This window comes from Lycium ferocissimum, chromosome 10 (assembly GCF_029784015.1).
Source record: "Lycium ferocissimum isolate CSIRO_LF1 chromosome 10, AGI_CSIRO_Lferr_CH_V1, whole genome shotgun sequence".
NCBI lineage: Eukaryota > Viridiplantae > Streptophyta > Magnoliopsida > Solanales > Solanaceae > Lycium > Lycium ferocissimum.
Window position 1 is genome coordinate 38,928,382 of NC_081351.1, and position 20,975 is coordinate 38,949,356.

The 20,975-nt window shown below is 33.8% G+C and overlaps 1 protein-coding gene across 1 annotated transcript in view; it reads left to right on the forward strand.

Moving 5' to 3' along the window:
* Nucleotides 1–18,656, forward strand: part of LOC132033784 (F-box/LRR-repeat protein At3g03360-like) — a 46,848-nt gene extending 28,192 nt beyond the window's left edge. The window contains exons 3-4 of the mRNA XM_059423866.1: nucleotides 11,787–11,911; nucleotides 18,135–18,656. Of these exons, the coding sequence (XP_059279849.1) occupies nucleotides 11,787–11,911; nucleotides 18,135–18,497 (488 nt within the window). The 3' untranslated portion in view covers nucleotides 18,498–18,656. The remainder of the gene's footprint in view (nucleotides 1–11,786; nucleotides 11,912–18,134) is intronic.
* Nucleotides 18,657–20,975: the final 2,319 nt, after the last annotated feature.

A 20,975-nucleotide genomic window follows, 5' to 3' on the forward strand; every position in this document is an offset into this window, starting at 1 on the left:
AGGAATTTACTTACTAATCATGATACAAATCAATCCAAAGGGAATTTAAATGCAACGGGGATGCCTATTCCGGTGCTTAATTTAGGCACAATGAACACCTCGACTCAAGAGGAAAAACAAGGGGAAACGAGTGCTCCTAGGTGGGCAGGTTTAGTTGAGGAAGAGAAGCATATTACTCCACCTCCTAGGAGTAAGTTAAGTCCTCAAGCACCTGTATTTGCGCCTTCAAATAAGACAAATCCATCTATGGCAGTGATAGGTACCTATTCTAATTTAAGTGCTACAAAAGTAAGATTGGCTGATAGAGATATCCTTCATTCTCTTGTGTCTCATGATATGGATACATTGAATGCAATTGATAACTCTAAAAAGAGCTTAGCCATTACCACCAAGGATATGGGAGTATTGCCAGAGAGTCATAAGCCAGGAGCTGTAGTTTCAGGATTTAGTCCAAATACAACTAATGATATTGACTTGGGCGATGACATGTTCGATGGGGATGATGAGGATGATATGCTAGACATGTGCTTTGATAAATTGGCTACGGATGGGGATCTCTCACCTAGGCAACAAAGAAGTGGAAGCAACAAAAGCAAAAAGAAGACACATGGAAGACAACATAGTTGGGATGGCAAGGTGACAGATGAATTTGTTCCAAGGCACCTACCTATGCAACTAGCAAAGCAAAATCATATGACAGTGTCAACAACTTTAACAAGATCCAACAAATCCAAGAAGAAGTGATGAACTATCAAGTTTTGTTGGACAAATTTGAAGAAGAAGACAAGAGAGAAGTACTTCAGGTTACTTTAGATGGGCAAACTATCTTTTTTAGTTCATACATATATAAAATGAAGTTTGAGGTTGATAACTCAACTTTATTCTTGGTTTTTATATTTTTACATTACTTAAGTATCCTCATTTGTAATATCATCATAGAGTGTATTATAAACTCTGTGATGATCATTGAATACCTAGTTTTCTCTAGCTCTTATTTTCTTCATGCTGGTTAGTTAGTAGAGGTTTTGCTACCTCATTAAGATTAGTAAGGTAAGCTCAAGAATGTTAAGATTGTCATCTCCTTAAGGACACACTTAAAGGATCATTCAGTATGGGGCTTGGACAAGCTTTTCAAACTTTCAGAATTTTTGTTAATGAATGCAAAGTTTTCAGAGAAGTTCGTTATCGTATCAAAGAGAACAAAGTGGGAGAGCTCTTGCGTGCCCAAATATTTATTTCAATGGGCTGCTCTACTAATTCTGTAATTATGGTTTTCCAGGAGTGAGCTTTCTGTGATTAGATTGCAAGTAGACTTCAACAAAAAACGTTTGCAAGTAGATTTCTGTTCAGTTTACCAGAAATGTTAGTTTTTATGTAGATTTTTTATTACTGCTGATGAAAATCTTGAACTTGTCTATGTAACTATTAACTATGTGTTCCTCTTATCTTTCCCTTAATGACATACTTGGTTTATCGTGAAACTTTTTTTCTGTTGCACTCTAGATGTTGTACACGTGTTTCATAGTTTCTTCATTGGCTCCCCCCTTGCCTCCCCACACCCCCCCCCCCCCCCCCCCAAAAAAAAAACAACCAGCCGGTCTGTCAAGATGGGCAGATCTAGAAGCGACACTTTTTCTGATAATTAGGGTCATGAAATGTTTTGTTTTGCAACCTTGGCCATATGACATCAAGGTATTATTTTGCTGGGAAATGGTTAATTTTAGGCATTTCTTGGAAGGAAGAGATTTGTACTGTTTGTTTGTCTCAAGTAATCTGTAGCCAAGTGTGATTGAGGCTTAAAATGCGGTTGAATGCTTTTACTTAACTTTCATGATGATACATCTGGCTGCTTCACCTGGAATTTTCATTTATCAGGCACAAATTTGAGTCGATTTGAATAGCTTACTCAGGGTTGTAAAAGATTTTGGAACGACTTGATAAATCCCATGCTAAAGAGTTACTGGTATCTATCCTCTTGTTTTTGGAAATAACTGTTTTTTGAGTTTGGTTGGACATGACGTATTACAGGACACTGTTTGTGAATCATGAGGAATGATACCAATATACTGAATTTTGGGTGAGTGTCAAACAATATTGGTCTGTATTCTGCTGATTTTTTTTTTTTTTACGAACTTTTACAGTTTGTTACTCCTTGACATACTGACTCTGAAATGTTGCATTACATTCTTGCTTTTTTTTTTTTTTTTTTTTTAATTTTTTGGTACCGCAGAATGAAAAAAGTTTTCAAGTGTTTACCCTCCATCTTGACTTTTGTTTGCTCTATTTTGATGACAAAATTGAAACACTATAGCCAAATAAAGCGCAATACAATTTTTTAATTTTCTTGGTGATTTGGAAAAATCAAGGAAAAAGATGAAAGAATGGACAACTACTTGAATAAGCTCATAAATATACTGCTGACGTTTCTGATTGTGTATTGCTGATAACAAAATAAAAATAAAAAATGAATGAACGAAACAGTACAAATCCAAATGTCACTGTGATCATTTAATCTATATTATATTAAAAGTGTGAAGGGCTTTAGAAATGTTGATTGAACTTTTTGCCCTTCATTAAAAGACTCTACAATAGACAAAATTATCATTTACTATTTTCCTCAAATTATTATTTAATTATTTATTTTTGGAGTTCTTTTTCACTTTGACAAATATAAGTTTAAATCTATAATTAAACTTATGGAAATTAAAGCTTCCTAATATAACCCAACCCCTAAACCTATTGTTTTAACGTGAAGGCCTCCAATTAAACCCTATTATTCCCTATTATTTAGCAAAATTATATATTTTAGGAGTCCCCAACTTCCACTAAATTATTGTCCTCATAGGTTTTTGGTCCCTCTTTCTTTGAAGTTCTTACGCTACTCTTCTTACTTTTTATTTTTATTTTTAAAACTTCCAAAAGCAATGAACTGATTTCTTTTGTTGCAAAAATTATATTACAAGTAGCATAATCTTTTTCATATAGTATGTGCAATTGAGTTTTTACCTCTTCTTTTGATGAAGTCGAGTGTTTTCTCACTTTGTAATTTGATATTACTTTGCAGTGAATTTGTTGGCATCACCATTTGCTGTGGATGAGATTTTGGATAAATTTTTTAGGAGCAGCAGAAGGCTCGAGAAGGTGAAGCAGGACTCCGAGAAGAAAATTACAGAGGAGAAAAAGAAAATTATATATCATTCAGTAAATCTTCTAGCATACATAATCGTGAGTGCTTCACTACATAAAGTCTACATTCGTAGAAACTACAACTAAAATATTTATTAATGCAGCAAAATATTGGTATTTATTTTTATTTTATGTTAAATAAATTATTACTGTTTTTCTTCAATTCTAATATATTTGATTTATTTTGCAGTCATATGATGGAGACAAAAGTAAGTAGAATCAATAGATTATTCTTTCTTTGTTTATAGATTTTGCACTTTTATCAGTTAACAACTGATTTTTTTTGCTTCCGTATTTAATATTAAATGTAACACTGTCATAGATACATATTAATTTATCATAATTATAGTTTGAGAAAGATTAATGGCTGGTTGTGTTAGATTAATGGTTGGTTGTGTTTGATTCAATCTAGAGGTATAAATAGGGTTTGTGTTGGTGCCAATAGCGTTATTTGTAGGGTTTTGGAGAGGCTTTCCCACAACCAGAGGCTGTGGGGAGACGTGGCAGCCATGGCTACCCTAAATCGCCATGGTCATGCTCGGCTTTAGATTATTCGTAATGGAAAGTGGTCAAATATTTTTGGACTTTGTTTACCTGCTGGAGCTAGATGTGGTTTGCACCTCAATTGGGTTGAAAATATTAAATTATGATATTATCTAATGTGAAATCTATTTTTAAAGGGTAAATGCGGCTTCTTCTACTTCTTCATTTGTCTTCTTATTTTGGTTTTGATTCAAGTTGTCTTCTTGCCATCCTGGTTATCTTCCTTTTTTCCTTGCTTTATTTATTTTAGTTAATAGCTTTTAAGATTATATATGAGTAATACATAAATATTCGTATTTTTATTGATCATTATGTGGGTTAGAACCGACGAAGAAGAAAACCTTAAGATTTGTGGAGAATGTAAGAGCTCCACATCAATAATTTTAGAACATGTGTTTTCCTTTTGTGTATAAACCTTTTGACTTTTTTACCCTATAAAAATAATACCATTAGACAAAATAGTCATTTAATTATTTTTCCTATTTATTAGGATTCATATTTGTTAGAATTTGGAGATGGACTTAAATTTTGTGCATCAAATCTTTCCTTATTGTATGCTAGATAGAAAGTAAAATCTATTAAATTTTTATTTCAAATAATATTTAAGAGTAATATTTAACACATTTACTATATTGAAGTTCTAAAGTCAATTACTATGTTGCTTTGAGTTTAAGTAATTTCTTTTGGTTCGTTTCAAAAAAGTATTTTTGGAGAAAAGCTACTTTTTGAAACCAAAAAACTATTTCTACTACTCCACATAAGCAATTATTCTCTTCCAAAAATTTGGTCAAACACCTCAAAATTTTAAAATAAACACTTTTAACCTCTCAAATTAAAAGCTTGGCCACATAAATCCTACTTTCTAAGTATTTTTTTCTTTTTCCTTTTCGGGCTATTGCTAAGTATAGTATCTTATTAGTATTATTTAAGCAAAGAAATGATTTCAATTTTTATTATTAAAGACTATAATTAATTTTTTTTATTTAAATAAAGATATAAAACTTTTTTTTTAAATTTTAGACTTTTTAATCAATATTAATATTAAACAAAGGTAGTTTAAAACTTAATTTAATCAATTATAATTATTTATTTTAGACAAGATGACTTGAATTCTATAGTAATATGAAACTGGGAATTAAGCCCCGATATCAGAAATTGAAATACAGAAATAGTTCTTTCAAGTTGATGAATCATTATACCTCTTTAAAATTAAATCATTTCATAAATGCTAACGTAGAGGAAAACAGTGTTTAAATTTTACAAGTTACTTAATAATTATAAAAAGGCTAATTATGGTATATGTAGGGGTGTTCATGGTTCGGTTTGGGTCGGTTATTTTAAAACCATAACCAAACCAATTTATGGTTTTTAAATTTATAACCAAACCAAGTCTCACCGGTGGTTATTGTATTTGGTTCGGTTTGTTTTTTTCAATTTATGACTAATGATAATTCAAATATTCTCTCTCTACATTCTTCAAATTTTTATGTCTTTTTTCCTCACGACAAGATAATTAAAACTTTAAAAAATGAAAAAGATATAATTTTTTACTTTTTATCTTACAATTAGAGTTGGGCTTGATTGTTGGACTTGGACATATTCTTTTAAGACATAATAAATAAGAGAGACTTAAATTAATAATTAAAAAGTATAAAATATCTTTAATTATTTATGAAAAGTTAATATTATACATATAAATAATTATAAATTTTATGTATATAATTATCATTTATTCGGTTATTTTTACTATAACCATAACCAAACCAAATATTATCGGTTTTCAAATTTAAAACCAAACAAATCAAACCAAACCAAATGTCGATTTTTTTATTCGGTTTGGTTAAATTTTCGTTTGGTTGATTTTTATGTAGTAAATTTTACTTCTTTTATGGTTAATTTATCCAAAATCTCATGCATGTATCAGGTTTTCTATTAATGAATTTTACCGCATAATTGTTCGAGATAATTAAAACTTTACGTGTGAAACAATAATTATAATTTTTTTTTATCTCAAACTTGATCAATTTTATATAATAAACTCAAAGTTTAAAAAAAAAAATACATTCTAATTTTTTTTTAAATGAATACATTTGAAACTAACATATCTTTTGAGAATCATATGAATTCTATAGAGTATGATTTTTAGTAAAAAATTTCTCTAGATAGGATGTAAATAGATAATGACAAATTTGAAAGGAAAAATTATAACACAATTTTTAGAAAGTTATCACAATTCATGCAAGTCACCTAAAAATGTACATACTTTTTATAAGCATTTCTAATAATTTTTTCTTTCAGAATCTTTAGTTTTTTTTTACAACAAAAAAAAAAAAAAAGTGACAATCTTTATTTGAAATCATTTCCCCTACATAAAACATAGTGGTATAGTGAAGTACGCTTAACCCTTGATAAATAGCTATCTCTTAATCCTCGCGGCTATAGATATTGAGTCAATTGGCATATATATCGATTGATGTGGTACACACGTGCAACGCACGTACGCTAAAATTAGTTAATCAAAGTTCCCACATATATGAGAGGGAAAAAATAAAAGAAATTACTACAAATTTTGATTTTGGATCTAACTATACTTCAAAAATTAATTACTACAAATTTTGATTTTGGATCTAACTATACTTCAAAAATTAACTCATTAGGTGAGGATTGTCCAAGGCGAGATAACAATCCATTTCTTCAACAAATGTCCGACAAGGGAGCAGTGACGGGATGTTGATAGTAATCGATAATAGTCGCATGCAAATTCAATTTTTAAGGGTGTGTTCGGTATGGAGGAAAACTTTTTCCGGAAAATATTTTTCAATTTTCTCATGTTCGTTTAGTCAAAAATTTTAAAAAATATTTTCTTTACGAAAACAAGTTTTAAAAAAATGAGGAAAATGACTTCCCTAATAAAAGTAGGGAAAATAAGTCCACAAGTGTATTCCACCAACCACCCTACCACCACCTAACCCACCCCCAACCACCCCACCCCGCGATCCAACAACCCCCCTCCAAAAAAAATTAATTTTTTTTTGAAAAAAAATGTTTTGATTTTTTTTTTTTTTGCGCCACCCCCCCCCCCCCCCGGAACCTCCCAACTACCAAACCTGATAAAAACTAAGTGTTCACCGAAACAGAGATAAGGGACCAGGTACCTTATCTGTTCCCTCAAGCTAAAACAGAAAGTAAACAAGACACGAGGTTTACGTGGAAAACTCCTTGCTCAAGGGATTAAAAATCACGACCTACCCTGGTAGGATTTTCAACTTTACTAACTGAGCAACGTCTTTCAGATTACAAGCCTTTTGCAACCATGAAATTATCTCACTAATCCCTCGCCTTACAATACCTCTATTGCAAGCACTTACTTGACTAACTCTAGCCAAGAACCAAACTGATTCAATTATCTCTAGCTGAACTTCAACTCACCATAACTAACTATAATTAGGCGCCAACACAAAAAGCTTAATAAACCAAACACCTACAAAAGCCCTTCTTAAAAGAAGTGTAGGTTTACAATATTTAGAGCAAAAAATAAAGACTAAAATAACCTAGGACTTAAGACATCTTCAGTATTGGGATTTGATCCTTGGAATTATTTAGTCTTGATCTTGAGAGCTCTGAGAAAGCAGTGGCGGCTACTCTTTTCAATAATGAGAATAATATATTTTGATTTTCTAGGTCAAATAAATGCCAACATGTTGCTTATATAGGGGGCCGTGTGAGGAGCATGTGACATAGATAGAGACATTGCAATGATCCATCTATCCCGTCGTGGATCGCAAGTCGAACGGTTACACAACTTGCTGCGACTTTACAGCTGTCACAGTTGTACAGTGCTCAGGAGACCTGATCAATGACTTGGTCCCTGATACATATGTCGATCATCAAAACTCATAACTCATCAAATCGCCAACCACTCCTATAACCCATGCACCACATATTTCCCACCCAACCCAACCCCTAATCACTCCCGCAAGCCATGCACCACCCATCCCCCAACCACTCCCGCAATCCATGCACCACCTCGCACCCTACCCCTAGCCCCCAATTCCCCCCTCCTCCCTTTCCCCCCTCCCCGGCACATAATTTTTAAAAAAAAAAAAATTCTTCTGGGTTTTCTACACAAACACATCCACCCCCCCCCCTCTCCCCAGCCCCAAATATTTTTTTGCTTTTTTCTTAAGAAAAGTTTTAAATGTTTCTTTTTTTATTTTTTCACCCCACGACCCCCCCCCCCCCCCCCCCCCGCTGCCGACACCCCACTACCCCCTCCAAAAAAATTAATTTTTTAAAAAGTTTTGAAAAGTTTTCTTTTTTGATTCTCTACACCCATCCCCCGCACGCACCCCCTACCCCCTCCCAAATTTTCTACTTCCTATTTAATTTTATCTTTATTAAAAAGTTATAAAAATTGAAAATTTGCGTAGTTAAAAATTAAATTTTTTGGAGGGGGTGTTGGGGGTGTTGGAGGGGGTGGTTGTAAAAATCCAAAAAAAAAAAAAGAAGTAACTTTTAAAACTTTTTTTAAGATTTTTTTTTTTTTGTGGGGGTGGGTGTGTTGGTGTGGTATGGGTCCACGCAGGAGGGGGGAAGGAGATTTGGTGTGGTGTAGAAATTAAAAACTTCAAAAAAAAAAAAATGGGGGGGGGGGGGGGTGGGGTTGGGGTGGAGTTGGTGGAGCTTGGGTGAGTATTTTTTGGAAAAAAATTTCTACCAACCAAATGAACATGAGAAAGTAAGTAAGAAATTCAATTATTTTTCATTATGCAAACGAACATGAGAAAATAAGTAGAAATTAACTTATTTTCAAGAACACATTTTCTTGGAAAACATTTTCCTCTGTACCGAACACACTCTAAGTGGCCTTTCCAAATGCTCTTAACCATAAGTTGAATTCCACTCGTAATAAACAGTTAGGAGTCGTTTGATAGCCTGTTAGGATTATGTAGATATTAGTAATACAAGTAGTAGTTATGCAGGGTTTCGTTATATATAAATTATTTCTTTGGATATTGGTTTGTTATTAGAAGTTAATAAATATTATATACTTCTTAAAATTAAAATATTTGTTTACAATAAAAATCAAAATATTATTTATTTAAAAAATATTAAAATATTCATATTACAGTAGATATTATATTAAAAAAAGATATAAAAATATGGTTTAGAAAAGGAAAGTATTTAAGTAGGGTATGATAACGGTAATATCGTCTTTTCAACTTTTTATTCATGCATTAGTTATCCTTGTATTAGTTATTCCATCCTTTATCCCGCATAAAATAATACATAACTTTTCTCATAACTTATACATATATTAGTTATGCGCGTTTCTAAATTGCAAACCAAACGTCGTATTAATTTTACACATGAATAACTTACTTCCTAACTAGCTACCAAACGCGGTATAAGTATACATAAATTAATACATGAATAAGATATCTCTTTACTAGCTACCGAATATTGTGTAAGTTATCATAGAAATTAATACATGAATAACTTATCCGTTATCTAGCTACCAAACGACCCCTCATTGTTACATTGGGACTTAAAGTGGCCCAATTTTCCGTATTTAGAAGACTAGCACTCCCTCCGTCCTAAAAAGATTGTCTTTCTATATTTAAAAATAATTTAACTTTATAAAATAATTTACGATCACACAAATACATAAAATTTATTTTGAATCACACATTTCAAAAGTATTACTTTATTTTTTAAATTGTGTGCCAAGGCAAAACTAACATCTTTTGGAGCCCCGCACTTTTGTAACCCAAAAAAAAAAAAATTTGGAACCAAACTAACCCATTAAAAAAAAAAAAAGAACCAAACTAGGCTTCACGCACAGAAAGGACCAAACTGTAACTTTTTAAGTTTGGTCCTTTCACGCACAGATTATGTGCGTGAAAAGGGTATTTTTTTTCTTTTTTTAAGCTATCAAAAATCACCATTAAGTCCGCGTAGATCTCGAAAAAATACCCTGAATAAAAAAAAAATCGCGTAAATCGGACATCCGAGCGCAAAGTTATGACCATTTAAAGTTTCAACAATTTACAACCAGTTTTCCACCTATGCTCCGGTCCTTATTTTTTATTTACGTGAGTGAAGAGGCATATGTATACTTGATGTAATGAGCCGATATTATTGTACACTAAAAAGAATATTAAGGTCTATATAAAATATTTATATTCCAACGTTTTGAAACGTGACTAATCTTCGGTCAAAGTATGAAAAAAAAACTTAATGATAACAAGTTTCCAAACTTACTTCGAGGCACTTTACAATCCCTAAAATGACGATCCAAACATATATGTATACTTGATGTAATAAGCCGATATTATTTTACGCTAAAAAAAATATGAAGTTTTATATAAAATATTTATATTCCGATGTTTTGAAACGTGACTAATCTTCGGTCAAAGTACTGAAAAAAGCTTAATTTTGAGTTTGATTTCCAAAGAACAAAGTTTCCAAGCAAACAAAACTTACTTCGGGGCACTCTACAACTCCTAAAATGACGATCCAAACGTTTAGGTATACTTGATGTAATGAGCCGACGTTATTATATGCAAAAAAATATATTAAGTTCTATATAAAATATTGATATTTCGGGATTTTGAAACATAACTAATCTTTACTCAAAGTATGAAAAAAAATGTGATTTTTGATTGCTTAAAAAAAGAAAAAAATAAAATACCCCTTTCACGCACAGAATCTATGCGTGAAAGGACCCAACTTAAAAAGTTACAGTTTGGTCCTTTCACTCACAAATTCTGTGCGTGAAGCCTAATTTAATTTTTTTTTAATGGGTTAGTTTAGTTTAAATTTTTTTTTTTTTTTTTACAAAAGTGCCGGCCCCATCCTTTGGGACCGAGGGAGTAGTATTTTGAGTTAAGCAACTATTTGGTTGCACTGAAAAACGTGTTTCGCCTTCTTCGAGCTTCCTCACATGATCCAAGAGAAGAGGGGAAAAACCACCGGAAAATTATCCGAAACCCTAACCTTTGGAATTCAGTTGATCAGTTTTTTCTTCAGCTGTATAAATAAATTGCAACAGGAATTTCACTTACCTGTCACCATATGAGTCGTAAGACTGTTGAAAAGAAATTACTGTTCCCAATCAGCCGATGGCTTGCTACTGCTGTTGGTAAAAAAAGTTGTATTGTCCTCAGATTTGTTTGAGGATGACGCCAACATCATTGCTTTGCCTGAGTCTACCTATAATTGTTCCTCGTTGATAACATTGGATCTGACCTGGTGTTTTTTGTGGATGTCCTTAAAGAGCCTAAAGTTGAAATGTACTTTTATACTATATGATTACAATATTGTTAACTTACTCTCAGGGTGTCCTGCTTTGGAAACTCTGGAGTCAAGGGATTTGGTCGTCTGGAAATTAATTCTTCAAATTTAAAGACACTTTAAGTTCAAAGAGTATCTCTTGTCAAATGACTGGTCATTCTTTGTAAATTGTTGCCCCGTATATTCAGCTAAAGTGTAAGCTAGTAAATGTATCCTCCGTGGTCAGTGCTATGCTTCCTTTCCGAACTTGCTATACTAGTTTCCCTCAATTTTTTTCTTCTGAGACTTGTCCTGATGAGCATCAAGTTATTAGGACACTCGTACAAGATTATCTTCAAAAGTTGAATTACGCTTCCGAGTTAACAATTGGAACTTGGGTGATGGAGGTTTGTATTAAGTCAAAATAACCTTATTTGCTCTGTAGTATTATTTCTAGCAAACAGTTGCAGATATATGAATTTCTTAAAGAGAATATCATTTAGAATAAAATAATACAACTGAGAACTTTTAAAAAGGCTAAGGGCTTAAGTACAAAACTATTGTGACTTTTACAATCTTTCTGTCAAACTTTTTAAAGTTGGGTATTTACTTTATCATTCAGCGGATGTGTTAGATGTTCAGATTTTTTATAACACTATCTGTCTATTGTGGATTACTTTCTCTTTGGTTCTTCTTGGTTTCTCTATCAGACAATCATTTACTAGTTTCTTTGGGATTACTGCATCAGGTCTTGTTGCAGTTTGAAGGGCTATCGCTTCCAGAATTGAGATGCAAATGTCTAGCTCTTGATGTACATATCACAAGGTTTTCTTCCTATGGAGTAGCTATCCTGTTGCAAGCCTCACCTCATGTGGAGACACTCAACATAACTATGGCGACTATGAACGTAACTTCCTGCAATTTAGCTCTTCTTATGAATTCTACATGCCCACCTCCCTTCGAACAGTCGTGTGAAGGAGATGCAAATATTTTTTAATTATCTATTTTCACTGGGTCCGATTCTGTATAGTTGCTGGTTCATTGGTTTACCTAGTCCATTCCCCTGTAACTAGTTATATCTTTTATTCCTTTTCTTGCTTAGCTTTGGAGGAATACAACAGTACCAACTTCTCATAACGGAAGAAAAAGAAAAAGACTGCTGACCAATTCAGCAGTTTTCATTCTTAGCTTTTCAAGAGAGGAAACCATTAAACATTGGTCGGTCCAGAAATTGTTCTTTACCAGACATTTCTGCTATGAAATCATTGGTTTGTGATTTTGTGCAGTACAAGTTTCATTCGACTGTAGACCTGCTTTTCCAGTTCAAAACAAATTCCATGTTCGATTGGAGAATCTTTTGATTCCGATTAATTAAGTTTCGGTTGGATAACCACCAATGCCACCTATCTGAGATCAACATCTGAGAAAGGAAATGATTCTCATTTTCTGTTGAGCTACGGGTTTCCCAGCCTCAAGAATGTTAAGATTGTCAACTCCTTCGGGGTGTGTTTGGAGGATCATTTCAATCAGGCTATGACAAGCTTTTCAAACTTTCAGAATTTCTGTTAAACAATGCCACTGTTTTGGAGAAGTTCGTTATCGTATCGAAGACAAGAGAGTGCATGAGATGTTCAATGAACTTTGGGTCCCGATAATTATCGTCGAGGAGTGAGCTTTCATGACAAACTCAAAACATTTTGCCGCGTTGTATTATGTTAGATTTTTTATGCTAATGCAATCATGAAACTTTGTTGGTCCAATTACTACTACTTTTACTTTTGGACTTACTGTTGTGTGGCATACCAAAATGTTATGGTATCTTGCTTTTTAGATGTTTTACATGTGCATTTAGATTTCTTGGAACTCCTTTTTTCTTGGACATATTAAACTGAGGAGATAAGCCACATTTCTTATTGATGATTAGCCTAATGAAATGTTCTGTTCTGCTTACCTTGCTATGTCAATGGCATCAAGATCTAAGATTGTGAATTGGTTCCCTTTTAGGTTTTTTTCTTGGAAGAAAGGGGTAACTATAGCAGAGAGTAGAGATACGGAAACTGTGATAGTAAGCGTAACCTGCAATGGTCACAACACTTGGTATTATGGCATTTGCCATTTCTTTTCAGAAAAATGTATCTGTCGGGTTTTGTAGTGGTGTGAATGGGAAATGAAGGGACGTTTAGTTACTTGCTTCGAACAAAGTGGTAAATAGTATTTACATTCATAAAGCACATGGAAAGACCACATGGCCAAACAATTAAAAGAATGGAAAAGGGCCAAACAAAGTTCCATTCTATTGTAGACCTGCTTTTGATCCCGACTATATTCTGTCTTCAGTTGGATAATCACCAATGCAGCTTTGAGATGGCATCATCCAAGACGGACCCCATTTTCCTCCCAAATAATTTGGTGGGTAAATAATTAATTATTTACCCGTTTCCCAGCCTCAAGAATGTTAAGATTGTCAACTCCTTCGGTGTGTTTGGAAATCATTTACACTATCGACCTACATTCTCTCTCTCTCTCTAAACTATTCAGAATTTCTCTCTAAACTACACTCCTTTAACAAAATGGAAGAAACTATAGCAAGACCAGTGGTTCACTTAATATTTCTTATAACTTGACTTAGACTAAAATGAATTAACATAGCAAGACCAGTGGCTTAGTTGATGAAACTCACTAAACAGAACCAAACAGTTGACTCAAGAATTTACACTAAGGCAAAACCAAACAGTTGACTGAAGAACTTACACTAAAGCATAACTAAACAGAATTTACACTAAAGCAGAACCAAACAGTTGATAAACCAAGACACTAAAGCAAGGTGCTCACAAAATGTCATTAAGTAGATCAAGCAAACAAGCTTTTTTCAACTATGGATTTGCTGAAACGTGTTGAAATGCTATGGTTTAGTTGAAATCCATAGTTGGTTTCAAAAAACTGCACATTTCAACTACACCATAGCATTTTGTGAATATCTTGAAAACTTGTTGAAAAACCTTCAGTAGATGTTTTTGTTTTGTGAGGTCGGCGGCAGTGATTACTGTGAGGAGAGAGGTCGGAGACGGTGTAGTTTAGAGAGAGAGAATGTAGACGATAATGTAGGGGTATTTGAATAAGGGATATATGGTTGGGTCATGATAATTTTGGGTGAAAATATTATATGTGATAGGAAGCGTTAAATGCAATGGTAAATAATTATTTGGGGGGAAATGATTATAGGATGATGCCATTGCTTTTCAGAAAAATGTATAATCGGGTTTAATTAATGGGAAATGAAGGGACGTTTAATTACTTGCTAAGATAAAGTGGTAAATATGAATTATTTCAGAAAGCACGTGGTAATTTTGGCCCTTTTCCGTTAAAAGAATATTATGTAGATAAATTTTTTGAAGAGTATATCATGAACCCGCTCATGAATTAGTAATGCTATATATGACCGGTATAGAATACTGTTAGTATTAATGTTTTCATGTGCTAATAGTTACTAGTACCATCATGTGGCTAAACTAGATCTAAAATTTCATTTGGTTTATCTCAGTGGAAGTGGATCGGGTATAAAATCAAAGGTCTGTCTTTCATAGTTAAGACTTTCTGTGAGATCATCAATGAATTTGTTTTATAATGGCATAATTCATTGGTTACCTCTGCCAGGTGTTTGTCTTGATTTTCTTAATATATTTGGATTTTTCTTTTACTTTAAGAAAGTAAAAAATATTTATCATAATTAGTTTTTTTTTTTTTCCTAAGAAAGAAATATAAATCTCTTCCATATATATATATATATATTATTAGCTAATCCGTTCTTTGAAGAAAAGGTTTTTTATCGCTTCTTGTTGAGTGTTAGTTCATTGCTTGTAATGGTGGAATTGGTAATATAATAATTAGTAATACAAGGATTAATAATGTTGAAATTATTTCTTATTAAGTATTAGCTCATTGCATTAAAATTGGATATACAAATTCATTTTATAAAGCTAAAAACCAATGAGTTTACTGTTATACCATTGGAGGTTTAGCGTTCACAGGCTTCTAGGAAAAAGTATGTTTCTGGATGTCAAGGTGTTGATCCAGTGGGAGAATTTATCTCCTGGGGAAGCAACATGGGAGGATTGGTCGTTTATTAAGGCCCAATTTCCAGATTTCATTCAACAACAGGCTGCACATTCTTGAGGACAAGAATGCACATTCTTGAGGACAAGAATGTTTTGGGTGAGGAAAGTGTGAAATATTTTGGTATGTTCTCGTGTCCTCTTCTCTCCTAAATCCCTTTTCCTTCCAGATCTGAATTCTTCTCCTTCTCTCTAAATTTCTCTTCTCTTCTAAGTCTCTTCTTCTATTCTAATTGCTGGTTACTTCAAGATTTCAGTCACTGATCCATAATCGCTTAATGTCAGGTATGTTGAGATGAACTCGAGCTGTTGGTTGGATATTAGCTCAATTGGAATCTGATCGAGTTGTTCTTAGTTAGTTAGTTTCCAATTTCGTAATTGTTTCCGTTATTGTTGAGTTGAATTCGAGTTCTGTTCATTTTGGTTATTGGATTGTGCTGCTGAGTTAACACTGTGAACTCGAGTTGTAAACCAATTGGGCTTAATTGATTTGTTATCGAATTGGGCTGTTGATTTATATCTATATTTAGTAAGGTCATTACACCCCTAGCTTTTCTGCACCAAAAACTATGGCTTCCGATGGCTCCCCCAGTAATACTCCAGCGTCAAAGAAACAAAAGGTGACAGTCACCGGAGTTGAAGAAACCCTAGACGACTCTATCAGTCAGTTGCCAGACTCACTTCTCTCTCAAATTCTTTCTCTTTTACCCACAGAGGAAGCATTCCGAACCTCCATTCTCTCTAAAAGGTGGCAGTATCTCTGGACTTCTGTTGATAAGTTTGATTTCAGCAGTAGAAATGGACATGGGGAAAACTTTATATCCTTTGTGGATTACGCATTAACCCAATCCAGTTGTCCCAAAATAAAAAAAATTCCAACTGGATTTCACTTACCTGTCTGATTATGAGTCCCCATACATATATCGTTGTAAGACTGTTGAAAAGAAATTATTGTTCCCAATCAGCCGATGGCTCTGTACTGCTGTGGAAAAAAAAGTGGAAGATGTTGTATTGTGGTCAGAATGGTATGAGCATGACACCATCAAGTTGCATCAGACTATGTGGTCAGAATGGTATGGGTATGACACCATGAAGTTGCCTCAGTCTATCTGCAATTGTTCCTCATTGATAACATTGGATCTGAGCTGTTGTCATTTTGATAAAGAATTGGTCATAGATTGGAAGTCTTTAAAGAGACTAACCTTGAAATATATAACTCCATTATATGATGACGATATTGTAAACTTACTCTCAGGTTGTCCTGCTTTGGAAACTCTCGAATTCTCTAAAGTCGAGGGATTCGGTCGTCTGGAAATTAATTCTTCACATTTAAAGAAGCTTGTGTTCAAAGAGTATTGGTTGCCGAATGAGACCGGTGATCATTCATTGGAAATTGTTGCCCCGTACATTCAGCATTTGGAGATCTCTGGAGATCTGTATGATTACAAGTGTAGGCCAGTAAATGTATCTTCTGTGGCAGTGTTATCAAAAGCGAAAAGCGCAAAAAAGCTCTAAGGTCAGCTGGGGCTTTAAGCGCAAAGCGCAAATAAAGCGTGGGCTTTAATAAAAAAAGGCGCAATGGTGCAAAAATACGGGTATATGTATGTTTAGTCCAAGTAATAAGCATGAATAACAAATATACGGACAAAGAAACTGTAAAAACATTCCGATAAAGTGAAATATCAATTATCTAGTATCACCTCTTCAAGAGAGACTCATTAGCAAGGAAAAGTATGTCTTAGATTACACCTTTGAGTGTAGGCGAAGCCTCAACATGATTTGAGCCTAAATGTATCAACACTTTCTGTGGTCAGTGCTAGGTTTACTTTCCAAATTTGTTGTTCTGGTGTTGCTAAACATATTTTTGATGATGACACTTGTCCTGATGATCGTCAAGCTATCAGGAAACTAGTCCAAGATTATCTTCAGAAGCTGAGTTACGCAACATGGTTCACGGAGGTTTGTATTAAATCAAAATGACTTTATTTGCTCTATACTAGCATTATTTTTAGCAAGCAGTCACAGAATAGTATTTAGAATATTGCATTTGTCTTTGAGCCGAGTGTCTCTCGGAAACAGCCTAAACAGCCTCTCTACCTTCCCTAAGTAGGGTTAAAGTCTGCATACACACTGCTCTCTCCAGATCCCACTTGTGGGATTACACTGGGTTTGTGTTGTTGTTTGTAATACAATTTGAGAGCTTTCACACATTAAAAAAAGCTACTGTTTTAAATATAAAACCCTTGTGACTTTTTGCAATCTTTCTGCCAATGCTCTAAAGTCTGATATTTCTTTACGCATTCAGCACAAGCGTTAGATGGCCAGGTTTTCCATACCATTATCTATGAGCTGTGTATTACTCTCTTTTTGGTTGTTCTTGCTTTCTCTATCCTTTACTAGTTTCATTGAGATTACTGCATCAGGTCTTGTTACAGTTTGGAGGGCAGCAGCTTCCAGAATTGAAATGCAAGTATCTAACTCTAGATTTGGATTTCACAAGTTTTTATTTCAATGGAGCAGCTATCCTTTTGCGAGCCTTTCCTCATGTGGAGACACTCAACATAACTATGGCGACTATGACCATAACTTCCTTGAGTTTTACCTCTTCTTATTGCACATTCATTTAGGAGGTTTTAGCATCCCCTTCACCACACTGAAAGGTTTTCTTAAGGGGATGCAAATATATCTTTGATTATCAGCGAGAGACGTTTTTCACTAGAAAACTCCATGTTAATATGACTAGTGGTGTTGCTTATACTGGGGTTAACGGGCTTTGATAGGAAAAAATTGTTGACAACCTCAAGAGCTTTTATTCTTAGCTTGGTCAACCTATTCTAAGAGTCATCCTGAGAGGAACAGCTTTTGTAATCATTTTCCCAGAACCATTAAAAATTGGTCAGTTCATAAATTGTTCTATACCAGACACCTCTACTAGAAATCATTGTTTTTTACTTTTATGCATTACGATTTTCATTGACTGTAAACCTGCATCTGATTCCAACTGTATTCTTTCTCCAGTTGGATCGTTCCCGATGCGAATTTGAGTTGGGATATTTGGCCAATGGACATGATATTCATTTCCTGTCAAGTTTTGGGTTTCCCAACCTCACGAATGTTAAGGTTGTCAGCTCTTCAGGGATGTGTGTGAAGAAGCATCTTGAATGGGGCTATGATGAGCTTTTCAGACTTCCAGAATTTCTACTAGAGAATGCAATGGTTTTGGAGAAGTTCATAATTATATCAAGGAGAAGAAAGTGTGATAGCTGTTCAATGAACCGTGTCTCTCGATATTTATTTCAATTGGCTGAGAAATTGTTAAATTGCCCAAAATGCTCGACCAATTCTGTGATTATTTACCAGGAGGGAGCTTTCCATGACTAGCTTGCAAGTAGTTTTCTGTTTTCAGTACACCAGAAATGTTACCTTATAATTAGTTTTTGATCTACTACTGGTGAAAATCTTGAATTTGTCTTATGTAACTAATACTAACTAATTGTTCCTGTTAACTTGCCTTTATTTTGCATACCAGATTTTATGGTTGTTTGGTTTCTCCTGAAGCTAATTTATTTCTTGCGTTCTACAAGCAGCACTTTTTAGGATAATTAAGCTCATGAAATGATGTGTTTTGCAACCTTTGTCGATGGCATCAAGATATGGGAGGTAGTTCCTTTTAGGCATTTTCTGGGAAGAAAGAGGTATGTTCTATTTGTTTATTTCAAAGATTCCGTAGCCATATGGTTGAGGCTTGCAATGCGGTCGAATGCTATTTTTTGAACTTAAGTTCATATTATAAGAGTGTTGGTTTTGATACATCTGTTTGATTCACCTGAAATCTTCATTTATCGGGCAGATTCAAGTTGGGCTTAAATAGCTTACTAGGGGTTGTAAGAAATTTGTGGAATAACTGCTTTCTTGATAAATCCCATGCTAAAGAATTACTGGTATCTTCTATCCCCATTGTTTTTTTGGAAATAACTGTTTTCTCAGTTTGGTTGGACATGACATATTACAGGACACTGTTTGTGAATCGTGAGGAATGATACCAACATACTGAATTTTGGGTGAGTGTCAAACAATATTGGTCAGTATTCTGCTGATTTTTTATACAACTTTTACAGTTTGTTAGTCCTTGACATACAGACTCTGAGATGTTGCTTTACTTTTTTTTTTTTTTTTTTTGGGGTACCGCATAATGAAAAGGTCTTCAAGTGTTAACTCTCCATCTTGACTTTTGTTGCTCTACTTTGATGACAAAATTGAAATAGTATAACCAAATAAGGTCGTAGAAACAATTTACGTACCAACAATACAATTTTTTAATTTTCATGGTGATTTGGAAAGATCAAGCAAAAAGATGAAAGAATGGAGTGCAACTTGAATAAGCTCATTAAGATACTGCTGACATTTCTGATTGTGTATTGCTGATATAAAAGACCAAACTAGTGAATTTTGCAGAAGTGGCTGGCGGTATTGGAATCAAAGTGTGCTTCTGTTGACTTAGATTACAAACTTTATAGTTTTTTAATCCTTCCCTTTAATGCTAGTGAGTGAAAAGAAAAATCGTGTTACCGCTCAATGTCAACTTGTATTTGATCTATTTTGATGACACAAAATACTATGACCGGTCAAACTAGTAAAAGTGAATCTAAATTTTGATGAACCTGATAAATTCTTGTGAAATAATTGTTTGACATGGGCTCTATTATTTGTGCATCATCAGTTGGAAAAGCTACATCGGATGGAAAAGCCAAAAACTGGAAGACAATGATGGCAATATCCTCTGTTCAAGCAAGATAGCAAGAGAAGAGCTGGCTCTTTCTCAAAGCTATTATCTCTTTTTCCTTCATCTTCTAGTTTTCGATACTGTTCGTGTATTTTCTCTGATATAACTACACTCAATTTTCTCTGATATAACTACACTCCTACAAAGAGGACAAGTTGCTTTTCTATCCTTCTGCATTAGCCATTTCTCCAAGCAGTTTTCATGGAATATATGTTGGCGCGTTTCCAGCTTTCTCCCCTTTTCTCCGAGGTTGAATTCTGATAAGCATATTGCACAATCAAGTGACCCTTGACCAATGAACCCCACAAGCTTCTTTTTTCCAAACGCAAATTTATAGCTCTTCTTGTTTAACATTTCCTTGCACTTGTAATTTGCGATCGCATATCTACATGAGTTCCACAAGACAATTGCTGCCAATATCATGAACCTTAGCACTTAAATAAGCCATGAACAGAACAAAATGGGATCAGTTGCGGAGCCAGGAATCTGGCTAAAGGTGTTCAAACTATAAAGTAATTTATTTTTTTCAATGAGTGGGTGCACAAATTTTTTTAAATCAAAATAAATAATATTCTTAGTTTTGCCATTTCCTTCGTAATTTGTCCTCAGAGTATTATCCGAGCAGTAAAATTTTTGAAATGTGTTTTTGAGTTTTCATTTAAAGTTTTAGTTGAGCAAAGAAAATTACTCAAGAAATCCAGTAAAGATAATGACCAGGCACCAATAAAAATAAAAAGTTAAAAGTAACAAAAGAGAATAACAAAAGAATTAGAGAGCGGTGAATCATGCAACCAACTTTTGACGGCGTCCGACGAGTTCAGACACGAGGTTTTAAACAAACTTCTTGAGTAATTAAAAGTCAAGCCAAATGTACCCTGTTGTTAAATAAAACTAATAAACTTATTTTGCTTTGCGGTGTGGAAAACATTAGTAAATCTAAAAATATTATTTTTCTAAATATAATAGAGCAAATATAATTTTTTTTTTTTTTTTTTTTTTTTTTTAGATTTAAAGTTTCTATTGAACTGTAATTTTCATTATCAAATTTTCTCATAAGAAATAAATTAAAAAGGTTT